The sequence below is a fragment of the Leuresthes tenuis genome, unplaced genomic scaffold (assembly GCF_036924035.1).
Source record: "Leuresthes tenuis unplaced genomic scaffold, fLeuTen1.0.hap1 SCAF_19, whole genome shotgun sequence".
NCBI classification, from domain to species: domain Eukaryota; kingdom Metazoa; phylum Chordata; class Actinopteri; order Atheriniformes; family Atherinopsidae; genus Leuresthes; species Leuresthes tenuis.
The window spans coordinates 14,280,584-14,298,741 of NW_027325373.1; the positions used below are offsets into that span (position 1 = coordinate 14,280,584).

The window sequence follows — 18,158 nt, forward strand, 5'->3', positions numbered from 1 at the left end:
TAACGATTAAAGTTATTTCTGACAAGCCTAATATGTTAAAAAAAAAAAAAAAAAATACATATGTATTTTTATGGAAACAACAAAAGCGAAATCGACAATACCAAGAGCGAAAGCAAGACAGGCAACAAACAAGACAGTGTTTCAGAAAACAACATTTCAAGAAATAAAACAAATGAAATGAACAAAACAGCAAAACTGACAACACAACAAAATATGCCACAAAATTGAAAACGCAACATTTCACACACGAAAAAAAACAAAGAAAACACAAAACAAAACAAAGACGTCAGAAAAAACCAACATCATCATATTCAAAAACACAACTTTGTAAAACATTTTATTTGTGTTTAGCCTATTGGGTTGTGTTTTTTTTTTTTGTTTTTTTTTTCTAAAATTTGGTATTTTCCTTTTTTCATTGTGTTACTCATTGTACCCTGGTGTTTTTTGTCATTGCAGCTGTGTTGCCTGCTCTGTTGTGTTTTCTGAAATTCTGCGCCATTTTGTTTAGTTGTGTTTACACGTTCACGTGAAACGCAGTTATTCTGTTTTTTTTTCTGTTTGTATGTTTTCTGGAATTCCGATGTGTTTTGTCCAAGCCTGTAGCAGCTCAGAGCCTATTTAATTGAACACGACGTCTTTAGATGAATTGATACTTCCCCCACACAATGCCTTTTTTATTTGTCGACGTAGCTGGTTATGTTTGTGTGTTCTCAACTTTGGTGACACTTTGAGAATCCTTCCTCTGTGTGACCACAGCGCTCGCCAGTGCTGTCTTTTTAAGCACCTTGGAGAACTCCGCTCCACAGCAGGGCGCAGTGCAGAAACTGAATTGTGACTGTGCGTGAACTACGTCAAATCTGCACAGAAGCACAGATGCTGCACTCACAGGGCTGCCTTGTCTCCATCCTTTGTTGATGCTTTCGGCTCATTGTTCACTTTCTCGGGTTTTTGTTGCATCTAGGACCCCCTCCTACTTGTTCTCTGGATGTCAGAGGTGAGATGGAGGCTGCGGGGATGATCTAGAGACAATCTGTAAGGATCTGATTCATCCTTTGCTTGGTAAGATCACAATAGTATGTCCTGCGCATTTCGTTGTTGTTTTGTTTTTTTGTTTTCTCGCAGTATATGCAGGGAGGCACCTGTTTGCTGTGTTGTAGTGGCGTAATGATCACGTTGTTATTTCATCTTCACGCTGCAGATCGGTTTGCACGGGACCGACTGGAAGCAGATGCCATTCAATACACCCTGCCTGCCTGCGTGGTATAAACAGCATGGACATCGCACATTCCGGAGGCACTAAATATATCTCTTAAGGCCACGGGGGGGGTGATTGGTGTTGGGGGTTTATTCTAGGACATTTCACTGGACTTGTAGGCTGCCACTTGAATTATTTTCCAGAGATTGGCAATCGGTTGTTGTGCCCTCAAAGGAGAACTTGGCCCTATCCAAGCATGCCCTCGACTTAAAGTGTGAGATCCAGGGCGCGGGACAGAGATAGCGTCCTGAGCAGACCCGAGTTCATGTCCCTCACGTCTCCCACGGAGACCCGGGGTAGATCAAAACAACTCAGTCAAATCAAGCAGCAAACATGTCAGCAGAGTGAAGAACCTACCGACAGCGGCAGCAAGGACAGAAGAGAGTCCAACAAAATGCCAGAGGATGCAGCTGAATGCAGCTGAACCCTTCCTTCAAGGGAAGAGCAATAAACCCCCTCCTCGCCATTGACATCTGTCTGTCCAAACGCATGGGGATGTGCACCTCTTCGTCCTCCTGGGGAGGCTGCCGTTCCATGGTCGCCGTGTCAGCGCTCACAGGGCACGGCATCACGTGGATCATTGGCGCGATCGTGTGTCTCACGCAGAGTAACACTCTGGCAGGACAAGAGGTCCTAGTCAACCTGCTGCTTGGTAAATGCCACATCACTCACCAACTACCAAACAATAAACCACAGTTCAGCACCCCTAAATGCACCTTTTACGAGTCATATACGAGCGATCCACACCCACGAGCCTTTGCTGAATGAATGTGATTCGCATTCACATTTTGTCAAACATTGCATCCTTTTCTGCCCTCATTTGAAATCAGTGATTATATTCAGGGGCGTAATGAGGTTTTAAGGACAGGGGGCCTTAGCCTCCAGGAGATGCTGGATGTAGAGCATGAGCACAAAACTTCACAAACAGCTCACAAAGACTAAGAAATTTTTCATTATTATTATTATTATTTCAGTCTGGTGTTTATTTCAGTACAACAACAAACATAGGTTTGCACAGGAACAGTATGTTTACTGCATAAACAAGAAAAATAGATCAAAGAATGCTGTCTGTTTTTCAGGGTGGCAAATCGGTCTATCAGTCTGTTGTGACTCAGATGCTTAAGCTCGTCTTTTTCAATTGACATGACTGCAAGACTGTGAAGTTTTTTTTTATCCATTGTTTGACACAGCCAGGAATGCAGTCGACGCAGTGCACTAAAGGACCTTTCAAGATAAGCTTTGAGGCTTCCATTCACCAACTAACTCGAAATTGTAGCCATTTGTTTTCTTGTTTGTGCAGTAAACAAACTGTTACTGTGCAAACCTGTTTGTTGTTGTACTGCATTAAAAAATATAAAATAATAATAATGAATAATTTCTCAGTCTTTGTTAGCTGTTTGTGAAGTTTTGTGCTCGTGCGCTACATCCTGCATTTCCTTAAAACCTGGTGTATCCATTCTAAGATTATAGATAAGATTTATCGTCATACATACACACAAAATTTGTCATCCGCTTTTAACCCATCCAGGTTGGCACCTGTTGACACACACATGCACAGGGTCACACACTCATAGAGACAGATGCCATACACTGGAGTGGTGGGCAGCCAATCACACTGCCCGGGGAGCATGGGGGTACAGTGCCTTGCTCAAGGGCACCTCAGCCATGACAAGGAGGTGAACTGCCACCCCTCCAGCTGTCAATCCACCAATCTTTGAGCAGTAAGAGTGGGGACCGCCAACCTTCAGGTTATTGGACGGCCCACTCTCACCACTGAGCCACGGCCGTCCCACTGCAGACGATAAAGACTGGAATCTATAAATCAGTCACTGCATCACTAAGCTTCCCCGCCTGTGGGTATGTGTCTGTGTTTGTGGCAGGACTGCCAAACAAGTGTGCATGACATTAACATTTATGATAAGTGTTGAATTTCAAGAATGTGTTTTCCTTGCCTTGTTTCACTTCAGTATGCTTGCATGTCTGTTATGAAAGACAAACACTGTCCAATGCTACAAAACTGTGCCTCTGTGTAGCCCCAGGGTGCAAACGAGAGTGATGAATTTGTGCAGGATTCTGAAAACATCCAAGGCCAACTCAGGAATCATCTATATTACCATCCTCAGCTGTTCTGCCCAATTACAGCGTGCTGAAGCGTTATGGCCATCAAAGAATCTACTTAGCATGAGATTCTCAGCTGGACATACTCACCTCCTGCATCCTAAGAGTGGCTTTAAAAACATTTGTGAAAAAAACTGCACATGAGGAATGTTTGAACTTGATATTTTTCTGAGGTTCTCACATCATTTGCCTTTGATGGGAGTAAATGTTTAAAGATTTTAATGTTGAACACCACGGTAGCAGCTCTTTGGCACCTTCAAAATGAATTGAGTGGTTAGTTCAAACTGTTGACTGGAACTGGATACCGACTCAGTCTCACAACAGAATGTGAAATAGCTGGTCCTGACCTTGGTCGTGAGCGCAAACTGTAGAAATTTCACAATAAAGGCTCACACACTGTATACGGACCATGTTTACAGTTACTGTTTCCCTACTTAGATGCAGCTTTTGAGTTGCTACCCAAGGAAGTCTAAATGTCTCAATACACAGGTGTTGAAGCTTGACATGTGACACCATGAAACACTGAGACCTTGTAAGGATTTTAACTGAGTGTAACACTCACCCTGCACAATATTTCCCACAGTCCTTTCACTTTACTGCTCCTCCCTCCACTTGTGATTTCTTACCTTTCTTGTTCATTTTCACCCAGGAGTTAAAATGACATGGCAAGATGTAGAATTAGTGTATTTTTGGTACTTTTTTATGCATTCAGTGTAGAGATGTTGCAAATTTCAGTCCTCACTGGTCGCCAATCAGTGCAACATTGTGGAAAGTAGATAAATATCGATTATCTGGATGTTTTTGATTGTTTTACAGTACTTAAACAATCACTCACAAAGACAAACTTGACAAAAATGCACATCCAGCCAAACTCAGGTGGAAATTTTCAACACAAGAGACTGTAGACAAAAATGCAGTTTACAAAAGACACTGATAAGGCTGCTGAACTGTCAGAGCTCTAACTTTTTCACTGTCTTTCTCTCTCACACACAAACGCATACACATATAGATCCGACCTTTTCTAAGACACAGTGAAGTAGAGGCCTAATTCAGGGGTGGGGGTGTGAGGAGAGGACTGCGTCTCTAATCTTAGTCGTGCAGCACTAAACACCGTCTTCTGCGGTGTTCACAGATAAAGCATATTTCAGATCAATGTGTGGTGGCCCAGTGCATACAATAAATAACATGTCTGACAGTGAGGAAACAGGAACAGGAAGGGATAAAGAACTGCTCAGAGAGAGCTACTAGCGCTCACTAAAGCTACATTTTAAAGGTGAATTTGTACATCTTTGTTTTGTTAATAACCACTGATGCAAAATAACTGTATTGACATGTGGATGGATCTGAAAGGTCACAGCGATTACTTTCCATCACAATGTCCTAGTCTTGTATCTGTCAGGTTTTGCAGCCACAAGCGAGAGCTGAAATACTGATGAAATAGTGAAAGACTCTCATAGACTTCAACCCATTTAATTTACTTTGCTATGAATCTCGTTATTTGATGTAGACTCTGGAAGACATAATGTTTATAATATGTATTAATGCAAGAAATGAGAAGCAACCATGGACAAATTTCACAACTCTGTGATATTTCCTCTGAAAAGTAATTTTAGCATTCTTTGCAATACGAAAACAGGAACTCAGACACTTTCACAATTCAAAAGTGCTCTTCTGGCATTTGGCTCCGAATCTTCTGGTCACCCTTTTCCGTCTGCTTGAAGAGTTTGGCAATAAGTATCTAATGTGTTACAAGTGATCTCATGTTTTAATCAAACTCAGTCCAAATTAACGATTACTTGTGTCTCAAAAAGTTGTACAGTAAAATATATAGAAGCTATTTGTTGAATGATTCATCTCATAAAATACAAAAAAAGAAGTAATTCACATTATAAAGCTTCAGTTTGGGAATTTTAGATCAAATCATATTCTTAAATCGGATGACTGCAGCTCTGTGAAGCTGAGATTTTTTCTCCATTTTTTGACACTTCATAGATTGAATCAGCGAGAAAAATCCTACTTGCAGATTAATTAATGCTGAAATTAATTGATCATTTGCTAATATTCATGAAAGAATAGCATGTCTTTCAGAAAGAAAGAGGGAAATATAAAACAACAGGACAAAATATATGCCTTTGGAATTGTAGAGTAATCTGAATAGTTACTGAGTTATTAGGAGCCATGACCACAACTGACTGACTGCAATATACACTTTACATACAATGGATAACTACAAACTATAACCCAGCCTTGTCTTTAATTACAGATTATCTGATTCTGGCAAAGTTAATAAAGTATAAACTTAAGTATTTGGACATGAGCCTGATCCAACACGTCATCTAAACTTGAACAAATACAAAAATAGCTCGAGCACTCACATTCCTTTGTCCCCGTATGTATTGTAGAACTCCATGTGGTTACACGCTTGGATCCAGCCGATAGTCCAGGTCTCTTTAGCCGCCACAGGCGGAACAAGGATTCGGGCATGGGCTCGGAAGTGCGGCGTCCGGTAGCGCAGGTCTTGTGGTCAATTTCACCTTTCACCTTCTACACGTTGATACTCTCTTGGAAACTCTTGTGCTCCCACACAATACTCTGGATGCAGCCCATTGCATTAAATTGCAACAAAGTCCACAACAACGTCCAGAGTTCTGGAGGAGGAGAAGAAAGACGCATGGAAACAGCAAGAGAGTCACAGATGTAATTTACCAGCACAAAACGTGTTTATGTAAAGAGCAGACAGTCTCGTGGGAAAAAAGCCATGCATCTTTGATGTAATAATATCAAAGTAGAGGAAGACAGGTACAGGAAATATTGGGGATAATTGTGAGTTAAATACATCTTGGCGTCAGATTCCCTTTTGTGTAATTCTTAGTATCATCCAAAGCTGATCCCTGAACTGTTTATGCAGTGGTGCAAAAAGTGATGGGGGGAGAAATAATTTTGAGTAGGCATTTTCGTTATTTAGCAGCTTTTGTGCATGTATAAGTGATAATCTGCATCCAAACCGAATCCCTATCTCTTGCTCCATCAAAGGTTGCTAGAAACTTTGGTGTCATGATTGATGACCAACTAACCTTCAAAGATCACGTTACCTCGGTTGCTCGTTCGTGCCGCTTTGCATTACTAAACATAAGAAAGGTCAGACCATACCTAACTCAACATGCCACCCAACTCCTGGTGCAGGCCATGGTCATCTCCCGCCTTGACTACTGCAATGCTCTCCTAACTGGTCTCCCAGCCTGTGCTGTGAAACCTCTGCAGATGGTCCAGAACGCGGCGGCGCGTCTGGTCTTCGATCAGCCTAAAAGAACACACGTCACCCCTCTGTTCATTGAACTCCACTGGCTGCCCTTAGCCGCCCGCATCAAATTCAAGTCACTGATGTTAGCTACAAAGTGCTTAATGGAACGGCTCCCATCTACTTGAATGCTCTTGCAAAGGCTTATGTCACAACTCGGTCCCTCCGTTCGTCCCAGGATTGTCGTCTAGCAGTGCCTACACCACGCCTAAGACAATCCAAACTATTTTCATGTGTCGTCCCACGATGGTGGAATGACCTACCGAGCGCTACCAGAACCCTGTCTATCTTCAAGAAACTCTTGAAAACCCAGCTCTTCAGAGAGCACCTCCTATCCTAGCACTTACCTTGCACTTACCTACCCCCTCTATCTTTGCACTTTATCTTTCTGAACTTCCTTCTATGCCTGCACCCTATCTCTACTCTGTCACCTCTGACATAGTCTGACTAGTGGGTTCCCTCTATGTAGTTTATTGTTAGCTTTTATATAGCTTGTTATATCTTCATTTATAAGTTGGATAAAAGCGACTTACATAAATACATTAAACTTACTAAATTAAACTTACTAAATACATAAACATAAACATAATATCAATGACAGAGGCACGTTACTGATTAGGCGCCTCCGCCATCTTTCAACCCCCCTCACAAAACATTCGTGCTCCAGCGCGTGCGCAAGTGTTTTCTTTTGAATCTTGTCATTTGATGACGGGGTGCTAAAGATGGAGAAACAGAAGAGAAAGCTTTCTGGGGCTCAAAATAGAAAACGGAGGAGGGAGAAGGAGAGAGAGTTTGAAGGGATGAAAGAAAAGTTTTCTAAGTGGTTAAAAGACAGCAGGTAAGTTATGTCAAGGCTTAGAGGCTTGTAAATATTTAGGTTAGCTAAAGCTACAACTAGTAAAATGACAGGTTACTGTTGTCAACTAACGTTCTGCTGAAATGTCACTATTTTTAGCTTTTTTAGCATGATTAGCTATCCCCATTCATCTTATCAGCATTCTCAATGCTGTTTCGCAGGAACATCTTTTTCTATTTATTTATTTATTTATTTTTAAACTGTCTGTAATAAAAAATAAAATTCAGGAGAAATGCCAGCTGTCACTTATTTCGAGTGAGTCGATAATTGCATTCCTCTTTGAGATGGGATGCAGCTCAGCCTAAATTCCTGCACAAGCTGTCAGCTCCCCGTCCTCGTCCCGTCGTAGCAGCGGCGACAGGTTCACCCCTCTACGCATTGGACTCTTTGAGCAGCCTGGGAAGCAGCTTTATAAGCATCTCTTGGGGAGGCACAAGGTTATAAGTGGGGGCTTAACCCCCAGGAGATGCAGGATGTCAGGGAATGTGGCGCACAAGCACAAAACTTCAGAAGGAGCTTGTGGAGTCTTTCGGTTACAGATAGAAGTGACTGCGACATCAGTAGCGCATAGACTGCTGACAACTTATCCAATGGCAGAAAGGCACTCCAAAATAGCAGACAATGCCTCAAGAACTGCGCTGATCGATCGCAAACTGACATGCCCAGCGAGTGTTTGAAAGTTGCACAAGCTCATTTGTTGTCAATCCAAGCCTTGCCTGAGCCTCCATGAACTCATGATGATTCGCTAGGGAGGTGATGAAGAAAGGGTACACACACTCCAACAAGCTAAAAAGCTCCACAGCCTCTGGGATGGCCTTTCAACTATGGTACAACACCAGGTTAAGTTCATGAGCATAACAATGCACATGGATAGCTTCAGGATGGAGCCTTCTAAAATGTGCTTGTACACCTCCAGTGCACCCACTCATGACAGCTGCACCAACATGTTTGTGCTACACATTTAAGCTCTGCGAGACCATTATTTTGAATCTGCTGCTGCAACTCATTTGCAATGGACTGGGCATCAAATGATTTTATCTCTGCAAGTGGTAGGAAACGTTCTTTCACTGTCCCCTCTGACACATACCTGAGACAAACAGCCAACTGCTCTGATTTTTCATCCCTTGCCTCATCTGCCATGATGGCATAGATTTTGGACTTTGTCATTTCAGACAAAATGACACGAGTAACTTCCTGGGCACAACAGTCAATCATCTTATTCTGGGATGTTGGTGAGATATACTGAGCATTTGATGGGGGATCATGTTTATGAGAAAAAGGATCAAATTCCACCTATCCAGGGTGTACCTTGCCTCTCGCCTGATGACCGCTGGGATAGGCTCCAGACCCCCCCGTGACCCAACCGACGGATTAAGCAGCTATAGAAAATGGATGGATGGATGGATTGAGGATCAAATTCCTTCAAAAGCTTCATGCAAGAAAATTCCCTCTGTTTGTGCAGTCTCTACCTTCATCATGGCCACGAAAAGGGAGTCCCTGTCTCCCTAACATAGAAGTGACTGTAACAATTTGCCTGAGATACTCTCTTCTCTCTACTATCTCACTCACATTTGCAATCATTAATATATATATATATATTTCCACAGGGAAAATGTGGACTGGATTTTCAGTGATGTGGGCGTTCTCTATATGAACGAGTGGAACGGATTGGATAACGACACACTGAAGGAGTTCCCTCTGTCTTAGCTACATCTTAGCTGACGTAGCTATGTCGTCGAAAAAACGGAAAAGCGTAAACTACGTTTTAAGCGTAGTTTATACTTCACTGATTGGTCCGATTTGTTCATCCAGGTCCCTCAGTGGGTGAACCAGCATTGTAAATTCACCCATTCCCAGCCTTGAGCGGTTTAGTGGCCGTACAGACCAAATCCGCAAATGTCTTCTCTGTCGCAGGCGCTTCAACATTTGCAATAGAAGCATTTGTTCTTGAATATTGATGCGCTCCAATTGCAAATACAGCTGCTCCACCTCGGTTGCTATTGTTTACTGTTGTAATAAATAAAGACAGACAATGCCTTATTTAGAGGCTGCATCGTTTTTGCCCCGTTCACTCCATTATATGGATCGTAAATTATCTAAATATCTTCCGAAGGACACCGACTTTCGCCAAACTGTTCTCAGTGAGTAGATAAATGTATTTCATGCCAGAAATAAGGTCTAGGTTTAAAAATACCGGAGTTCCCCTTTAACAATTGAAATTATTTCTGATATAGTAAAAAATACATATGCATTTTTATGGAAATGACAAAAGCAAAACCGACAACACCATAAAAAGAGCTAAAGCAAGACAGGCAACCATATCGAAAACATGCAGAAAACAACATTTTAAGAAATAAAACAAATAAAATGAACACAATAGTAGAACTGACAACACAACAAAATATGCCACAAAATTGAAAACGCAAAAAAAAAGTGGTATTTTCCTTTTTTCATTGTGTTACTCATTGTAGACTGGTGTTTTTGGCACTGCAGTTGTGTTGCCTGCTCTGTTTTTCTGAAATACTGCAGCGGTTTTCTTTGTTGTTGTGTTTCCATATTCACGTTAACGCCGTTTAACTGAATATATGTTTAACTGAACATATTTAGGTGAATAAATACTTCCCCCGACACAACCAACGCCTTTTTTGTTGCTGTTGTTGACATAGGCTATCTGGTTACGTTTGTGTGCTTTCAGCTGTGGTGACACTTTGAGAATCCACAATTACTTAAAAAATTATGATGCAGTTATTGGTTGTTCTTTAATAAACGGTGTTATACCCATAATAAAAACTCACTGCATTTACTTGAGATGGAAACTATGTCTTATATAGCGTTATATTCAGTATAGCGTCTGGCAGGACTGCTGAAAGGATGACGAAGAGCTATTCCACAAACAATTGGTTTATTATAAAGCATGAATGGTTACTGTTGGCCGTGACCACGCCAAAAACAACAACACACTAAAAATGATAATTTGCTTGACCGTCTGCTCTATCACTCTCTCACTCTCTAACTCCACACACTCACAGTGTGTTTTCTCATACCAGTCGTAACCCACACATATATACAAAGCATTACAGACGGTCAATACCCAGAAAATAAAAACGAATGAATTAGAAAGACGGTGGCATCCTCTGGCACCCCCATGGCACCCTCTGGTTCCTCTGTGGCACCCTCTGCACCTCCGTGGGACACTCTGAAACCCCCTGTGGCAGCTGCCTCTGCAAAGCTGTGGCAGCTCAGGTTGCCACCGGAAGTGCAATAGCTAGTTGCCGCTGCCACGAATTGAGCTCGCTGTCTTTTTAAGCACCTTGGAGAACTCCGCTCCACAGCAGGGCGCAGTGCAGAAACTGAATTGTGACTGTGCGTGAACTACGTCAAATCCGCACGGAAGCGCAGATGCTGCACTCACAGGGCTGCCTTGTCTCCATCCTTTGTTGATGCTTTCGGCTCATTGTTCAGCTTTTCAGGTTTTGCTGCATCTAAAAACCCCTCTGCCTCGTTCTCTGGATGTCAGAGGTGAGATGGAGGCTGCGGGGACAAGCTAGAGACGTTCTGTAAGGATCTGATTCATCCTTTGCTTGGTAAGATCACAACAGTATGTCCTGCGCATTTCGTGCACGTTATATACTGTGTTGTTTTGTTTGTTTTCTCGCAGTATATGCAGGGAGGCACCTGTTTGCTGTGTTGTTGTGGCGTAATGATCACGTTGTTATTTCATCCTCACGCTGCAGATCGGTTTGCACGGGACCGACTGGAAGCAGATGCCATTCAATACACCCTGGCTGCCTGCGTGGTATAAACAGCATGGACATCGCACATTCCGGAGGCACTAAATATATCTATTAAGGCCACAGGAGGGGGAGGAGGGAGGGGGAGAGGGGGGGACTGGTGTTGGGGGTTTATTCTGGGACATTTCACTATCGTGGTGGACTTGTACCACTTGAATTATCTTCCAGAGATTGACAATCGGTTATTGTACTCTCAAAGGAGAACTTGGCCCTATCCAAGCATGCCCTCGACTTACAGTGTGAGATCCAGGGCTCGGGAGAGAAACAGCGTCCTGAGCAGACCCGAGTTCATGTCCCTCAACCAACCGCCGCTCCGCGGTGGCGGGGCCAGCGGCCCCACGGAGACCCGGGGCAGATCAAAACGACTCGGTCAAATCAAGCAGCAAACAAGCCAGCAGAGTGAAGAACCTACCGACAGCGGCAGCAAGGACAGAAGAGAGTCCAACAAAATACCAGAGGAAGACTGTATGCAGCTGAACCCTTCCTTCAAGGGAATAGCAATGAACTCCCTCCTCGCCATTGACATCTGTCTGTCCAAACGCATGGGGGTGTGCGCCTACTCTTCGTCCTCCTGGGGAGGCTGCCGTTCCATGGTCGCCCTGTTGGCGCTCACTGGGCACGGCATCACGTGGATCATTGGCACTATCGTGTGTCTCACGCGGAGTAACACTCTGGCAGGACAAGAGGTCCTAGTCAACCTGCTGCTTGGTAAATGCCACATCACTCACCAACTACCAAACAATAAACCACAGTTCAGCACCCCGAAATGCGCCTTTCAGACGTCATACGACTGATCCGCTCCCATGAGCCTTTACTGAATGAATCTGATTCGCATTCACATTTTGTCAAACAACGCATCCTTTTCTGCCCTCATTTGAAATCAGTGAAGATACTGCACAGCGCCTGAGCCACACATTTTAAATCCCCATGAGACATGGAGTGTTCCATGGTGTGTTGTGTTAGTGCTTATAGAACAGGGGACAAAATCATTACGTTTGAAACAGTTCTTTATAAAGCATTGGCAACTATTTGATTTAAGCTAAGACAGTCAAGTACAGTCCAAGTAAAGATAATGTGGAGCTTTTAATGAAAAATCCCAAATCTAAGCTAACTGGGTAAAAGGTGAATCAAAACAGGATGCAGAGATATTCACATTTTATAATATATCAAACACAGAAACAGAGAATTTTTAATGGATTTTTGAAAAACACATGCTTATCCTGAATTTGCTGACAGCAACACATCTCAGAGAAGTTTGGCATAGGTATATAAAAGCGAGGAAAAGTTTCAGCAATCAATGACGCAATGTAACAAAAGCATCTCTGAGAGGCTGAGTCTTTCATAAGTAAAGACGGGGAGAGGTTCATAACTCTGAGAAAGACTCCACTGGCAAGTTTTTCAGATTTTTAGAAATAACAATTCTTATTTTCACAACCATAATAAAAGAAAATTCAGAGAAATCTCTTGTTTGCAATGGACAAGACAAGACATCAGTGGTTTTGAGCTTCAGGCTCTTAGGCAGCAAAAGTTTAAACAAAACTTTGTCGTTGGAAATCACTTTATCAGCTCAGTAACTCAGCTCAGTAACTGTGGGGTGTGAATGTAGTTTGTTGCTGAAACGACAATGGCAAGTTAGACCCCCACCATTCAAAATAAAATATGTCTTTGGTCTTTTTGGAAATCATAGAACCCGTGTCCTTTGAGCTACGTCAACACATAGCTCAAAAGCTAACATCTGTGGTGGTTTTGGGGCGTCTTACTATACACAGAATGAGTAAATCTGTGAAGGCACCATTAGTGCTGCCATCCACATTAGATTTTTTTTTCAGAGAATGCCTTGCTCATTTCAGCAAGACAGTGCCAAACCACATCCTGCACATATTACAACAGCATGGCTCCATAGTAGAAAAGTCCTGGTCCTGGTCCAGACAAATCTCACTTTCAGAACTACACCAATCAGTGTCCCCAGTCCCAAACTCTTCAAAACAGAAAACTAATGCTGCCCAGACTTCATCACGAATTATCCTCTGCTGCAGCTTGCTGAACTTTGGCACTAGTTTTAAAAAGTGGCTTTATTGTTAAGAAGAAAATACACTAATGCAAGTTAAAAGTCTGGAGGGAGCCATACAGCAGCGAGCATCTTCTACAAGCCTATCATGTCTTATATCCACACCTTCACAGGTACAGCCAATGAAGCAAATTAGGACAATGCAAGGCCAGGGGGCACAGTAGTCTGAGAGTTTTTTTTAATGCATTTTGAAAGAAATTAACCACATACAGGAATAAAGTTTCACTGTATTTTATGAAGCTGTCTAAAATGAGTGATTATTAGCTTTAGTCACAGTGAAAAAGTCCAAAGGGCTAAAAGGCTTTTTTGTTGGAAACACACATGACTGTCAACCAGGAGACATGAGCTCCCCACACTTAAGCCTCCTGCTATCCTTTCTACTCTTACTTTTATTTTAAGCTGTTGTTTTGAGTCACTATTTGGTCATGTTTGGGCAATAAAAAAACGACAGGGTTACAAAAACACCACAGCTTGCCTTTAAACACATGTATCGCACACAGATTGGCTTTTTCTGGTATATCGGGTGATGAGTCATGCCTCTCTGCAAAAGACTCGAAAAAGGGTGATACGAAAGAAGCCTAAAGGCAGACCGCGTGCCAGTTGTCACGAAAAAGAAAGTTTTGTGTTTATTTCCATACGTTATGTGAGAGGAATTTGAGAGGTGATGCAACACAGTGGTAAACATCTAGTTTTTTAAACCAGAGTTGTTTTTGTACTATCTTAGGCTAAAAAAAACCAGGATAGATTAATTCGCATTTATCAGCTTTTCTCTGTAAAGTCAACGTTAAACTTTATATTTGAAAAATATTTCTACAAAAGAATCTGATCCCATGAAGGTGAATGTTTAAGATTGTGTGAGGAAAAATTTTAAATCTAGTTTCGCGGGGTAAATACTGAACTACACATTTATTTTGCATGCTGTGCTACAGAGCAACGCAATCTGAAAGACATGCACAGCTTCAGATGGAGACTCACATAAGCTGCGTTTTTACGGTAATTTCCTTTGGATGACATTAAGCAACAGTTACTCAGAACCTGAAGGAGTCATAAAAAAAAGATATTGTCCTGTGGGAACATCAGATCAGTTTTGTTTTTCACAGTATTCAGTATCTAATAATTACCCTCATGGTACAGGCACAACAAGACATTGACCCTGCAGCAAAGAAAGGACTCACATTGTTCAGAATTATTTGGGACACCTATGTATTTTCTCAAAGGCACAGGCAGTGGCACATGTACAGACACACACACACACACACGTACAGACACACAATCTCAACACAAAATACAGATTATTCACAGAAAAGTAATTCAAATCTACTGGCTGCAGCCATGTTGGGCACTGATTGGAAGCCTGTAAATCTTTGGATTTGGGACACTGTCGCATTGTTTTTGGGATATTGTGTGGCCTCAAATGCTTGTTCATTACTTGCTGGTGTGGAATCATTTGTATTATACTGAGGACAAAAATCCTCATACATACTAAACAGTCGGAGGAGAATTAATATTTGATGCTGACTGAACGCGTGCTCTGCTTTCATCTAACGGGAGAGCAATCGGCCACGACTGATCTGTGAGAGTGTGTTTACCTCAGTCCACTGTTGTGACGACATGGGGCCGTGCAGAGCAGAAGTATTCCCCATATAGTGGTTTGAAAGCACAATTACTCAATGACTGAAACAGTACAAAACATGTCAGAAAGCACATCCTATGTGCAGAGGATGTTACTCTTTATCAGTGGCAGTGAGGCCTGGCTTTGGTGTGATCTGAACTCTTAACACGTTTGTGTATTTCTCTCATTTTGCAGCTGCATATAAAGTTTCAGAAGAAATACAGGTAACAGCTATAAAATGGCTAACATCATACATTTGTAGTAGGTGTAGTTCTGTTTACGTGAGGGGTTGTGCTTTATTGCCCATTCAGTTCTGATGCATTTTCATTTTTGATTTAAATGTCACTAATAGCTTACTTTTTGAATAGCTGTTTAGTTTAGCTTCATATACATATAACTACCGTTGAGTATCTTGTGTTTTTGGTGCATCAGTGCCTACCGTTTCAAAATTGTTTTATTGTGATCATGAGGTGGACGCTGACACTTACTGATGTCAGGCCCCAGATAAGTTATCGTGCTGTGCTGGGTGCAGTGTGCATTCTGCAAATCAGTACAGTCTGTAAATCAAGAACCTGAGATCTATAGTGACAGTAATTAGAGGACCACATGAGATCAGATGAAGTATTAAGTAGAGCAGTATAACCAGTATGTCAAAATGGTTGACTTGAAGTGCAGTCAAAGATGGCCACGGCAGGGATATTTTTGGGAGTGCCATGGGGTTAAAAAAGCCCTCTACAAATGTCTGGTATGTGGAGCAAATTCTACTCAGTATTGTATGCCTTACTGGTTACCCCTGGTGACTAAGATATCTATTTTCTGCAGCTGTCTTCAGGCACATAAATTCAAATCACAATATTACTTATGTTGTTTCAGTTTTATTCTGCTGTATATTTCCAGTTCATCACATCTCATTTGGAAATATTCAAAACATTTTTTTCCTAAGATGCATCCAGGGAATCCTTACATTAATGGAAAGCTAAAGTACATAAATAAACAAAACAAAAATAAATCTATGGGGGCATATTTTTGTGTACTGACTTCTGTTGTAAACACTTCTGTTATAGGATTTTACACCTACCAAAAAAGCATAGGTAGCCTGATTTTTTTTTTTGTGTGTTTTTTTTTGATGGACGAACTGTTCTCACACTTTTTTAAATAACAACATCTTCATCGGGCCCAGTTTTGTGTTTTTTTCCCTCTAAAAGTGTACATAAAATGTATTTGGGGAGAATCCAGAACTGAATACAAACCTGTTTGGTAGATTTATCTGAGGAGAATATGAATCAATTTCTCTCACAGTGGGTCTTTTTCAGCAATGCCATTATTTTGAATTTCACAGTCTTTGCATATTTGAATAGTAATGCAATATATACTTGTGTTCTATATTAGGACTTTAATGAGTCATTGTTTATTTCTACGTTGCTTTGGCTGTACTGTTACATTACATTGTTACATATACCGAATCATTTTTTTCTTTGTGATTCATATGATAGCCCTCATTGTTGACGTCATGACAGTGGCCGGAGTCCAGAGACTGGTGAAGCGGAGAGGACCCTGGGAGATGACGCCAGGCTTCTTTGACTGCGTCGCCATGGATGTGTACTCCTTTCCTGCTGCACATGCCAGTCGGGCCGCCATGGTCTCCAAGTTCCTGCTGTCTCACCTAGTTCTGGCTGTGCCGCTTCGCATTCTTCTGGTGCTGTGGGCGTTACTGGTGGGCATGTCGCGGGTGGTCTTGGGAAAACATCACCTAACAGATATGTTATGTGGCTTCGCACTGGGTATGCTCCACTTCAGCTTGATGGAGTCGGTGTGGCTCTCATCGAGCACTTGCCAGACTCTTATTTCCATAAGCACGCTCAGCTGGAGCCCCCTTTTCTAAGCTTTTGATATGTGGCTTTGCTAGGCTGATTTGATACTCCAATCTTATGATACTACAGACTTTGGTGGGTGTTGTGAAGTTACTTTCACAAGAGTCAGGCTGTGAACAAAGTAACTCTAATGATGCTAAATTGCATGCAATACACAAGATGAGCAGACCCCAGGACCCTTACAACTTCATGCAGCTTAATAAAATCCCACTGTTACATAAATCTACTGCAGCTTGGTTTCAGTTAGTAACTCAAGACAAACAGGGATACCTGTTGAAAGTACATGAGTAATTAGTTTCTGACCTCTTGTAAAAGAAAAATGTGGTTCCATTCATCTATAATTCAACATATTTCTCTTTAGATCTTGCAGTTTCATTCAGCCTCTTTTTTAAATAATTTTTTTTCTAATTTCTTGTTTGTTTTTTTTGGGCTGGCAAGATACTGAAACATGGTAACGTAATGACATATAGAGTTGTTTGGATAGTGTGCTTCATTAGTCTGCATATCACAGCTGTGTCAAGTCTGCCTACTTCACACAGCTGGGATATTTGTTTATTCTATTTTTATCAAATTTCTGTTCCTTTAAATGTATATTAGTTAACGCCGTGACCTTATTTCATGATGCAGTTTATGCACCATAAACTTGCACAGGGCTTAACATTTTTTATGGGGTCAATTTAAGTCCCTTCAATGTGCCATTTCTGCAGATTTTTCTTTTACCTCATCAGTCTGTAAGTTTGCCTTACAAATCTTAATGTTTCGTCACCTCACTAAACTGTGGAAGGATGTGTTTATATGGAGTGTGTGTGCACATTGGCACACAAAGCAAAACATGTTTGAACAATCAGTTTGGAAGTTATACGTTGGGATGGAACATGCAGACTTTCTTTCCTCTTTTTTTTTTGGTGGCAAAACGTTTCCATGCACTGGTTTGGTGCAGGTAGGTACTGTTTAGTGTACATGAGTTGGTTTTGTTTTGTACAGGGATCTGTATGTACATGATGTTTTTACTTTGTTGCACCATTGCATAAATAAAACCAGGTAGACAGTTGACTGTCTCTGTGTTATTATTTTTAGGTATGGCACAAGGATGCCTTTAACAGTCAAACAGACATTGCTGTCCATCTACACATCTACATATGATGCAAGACTTTGCTAATACCTTGTCATAAATCTGTGTGCCAAGCATTAAAAAGAAAGCACCATTCAACAGAATCTGTGTTTTTATAATCAGTCGAAAGCAATATGAAGCTCAGCTGTTTATTCTTAAGGCTGCTTTGCACTGCAAG

General features: G+C 41.6%; 2 protein-coding genes across 2 annotated transcripts; both read left to right on the top strand.

The window, feature by feature from the left end:
- The first annotated feature begins 1,451 nt into the window (after window positions 1-1,451).
- On the top strand, window positions 1,452-6,074 carry LOC140277520 (inactive phospholipid phosphatase 7). The gene is given in 4 exon segments (XM_072372587.1): window positions 1,452-1,667; window positions 1,670-1,907; window positions 5,776-5,879; window positions 5,976-6,074. Coding segments are annotated over 4 exon segments (657 nt in total).
- A 5,352-nt stretch (window positions 6,075-11,426) lies between these two features.
- Window positions 11,427-17,920, top strand: LOC140277357 (inactive phospholipid phosphatase 7-like). The gene is made up of 2 exons (XM_072372340.1): window positions 11,427-12,026; window positions 16,492-17,920. The coding sequence occupies exons 1-2, from the start codon at window positions 11,540-11,542 to the stop codon at window positions 16,878-16,880; spliced, it is 876 nt and encodes a 291-aa protein (XP_072228441.1). The 5' UTR covers window positions 11,427-11,539; the 3' UTR covers window positions 16,881-17,920.
- Window positions 17,921-18,158: the final 238 nt, after the last annotated feature.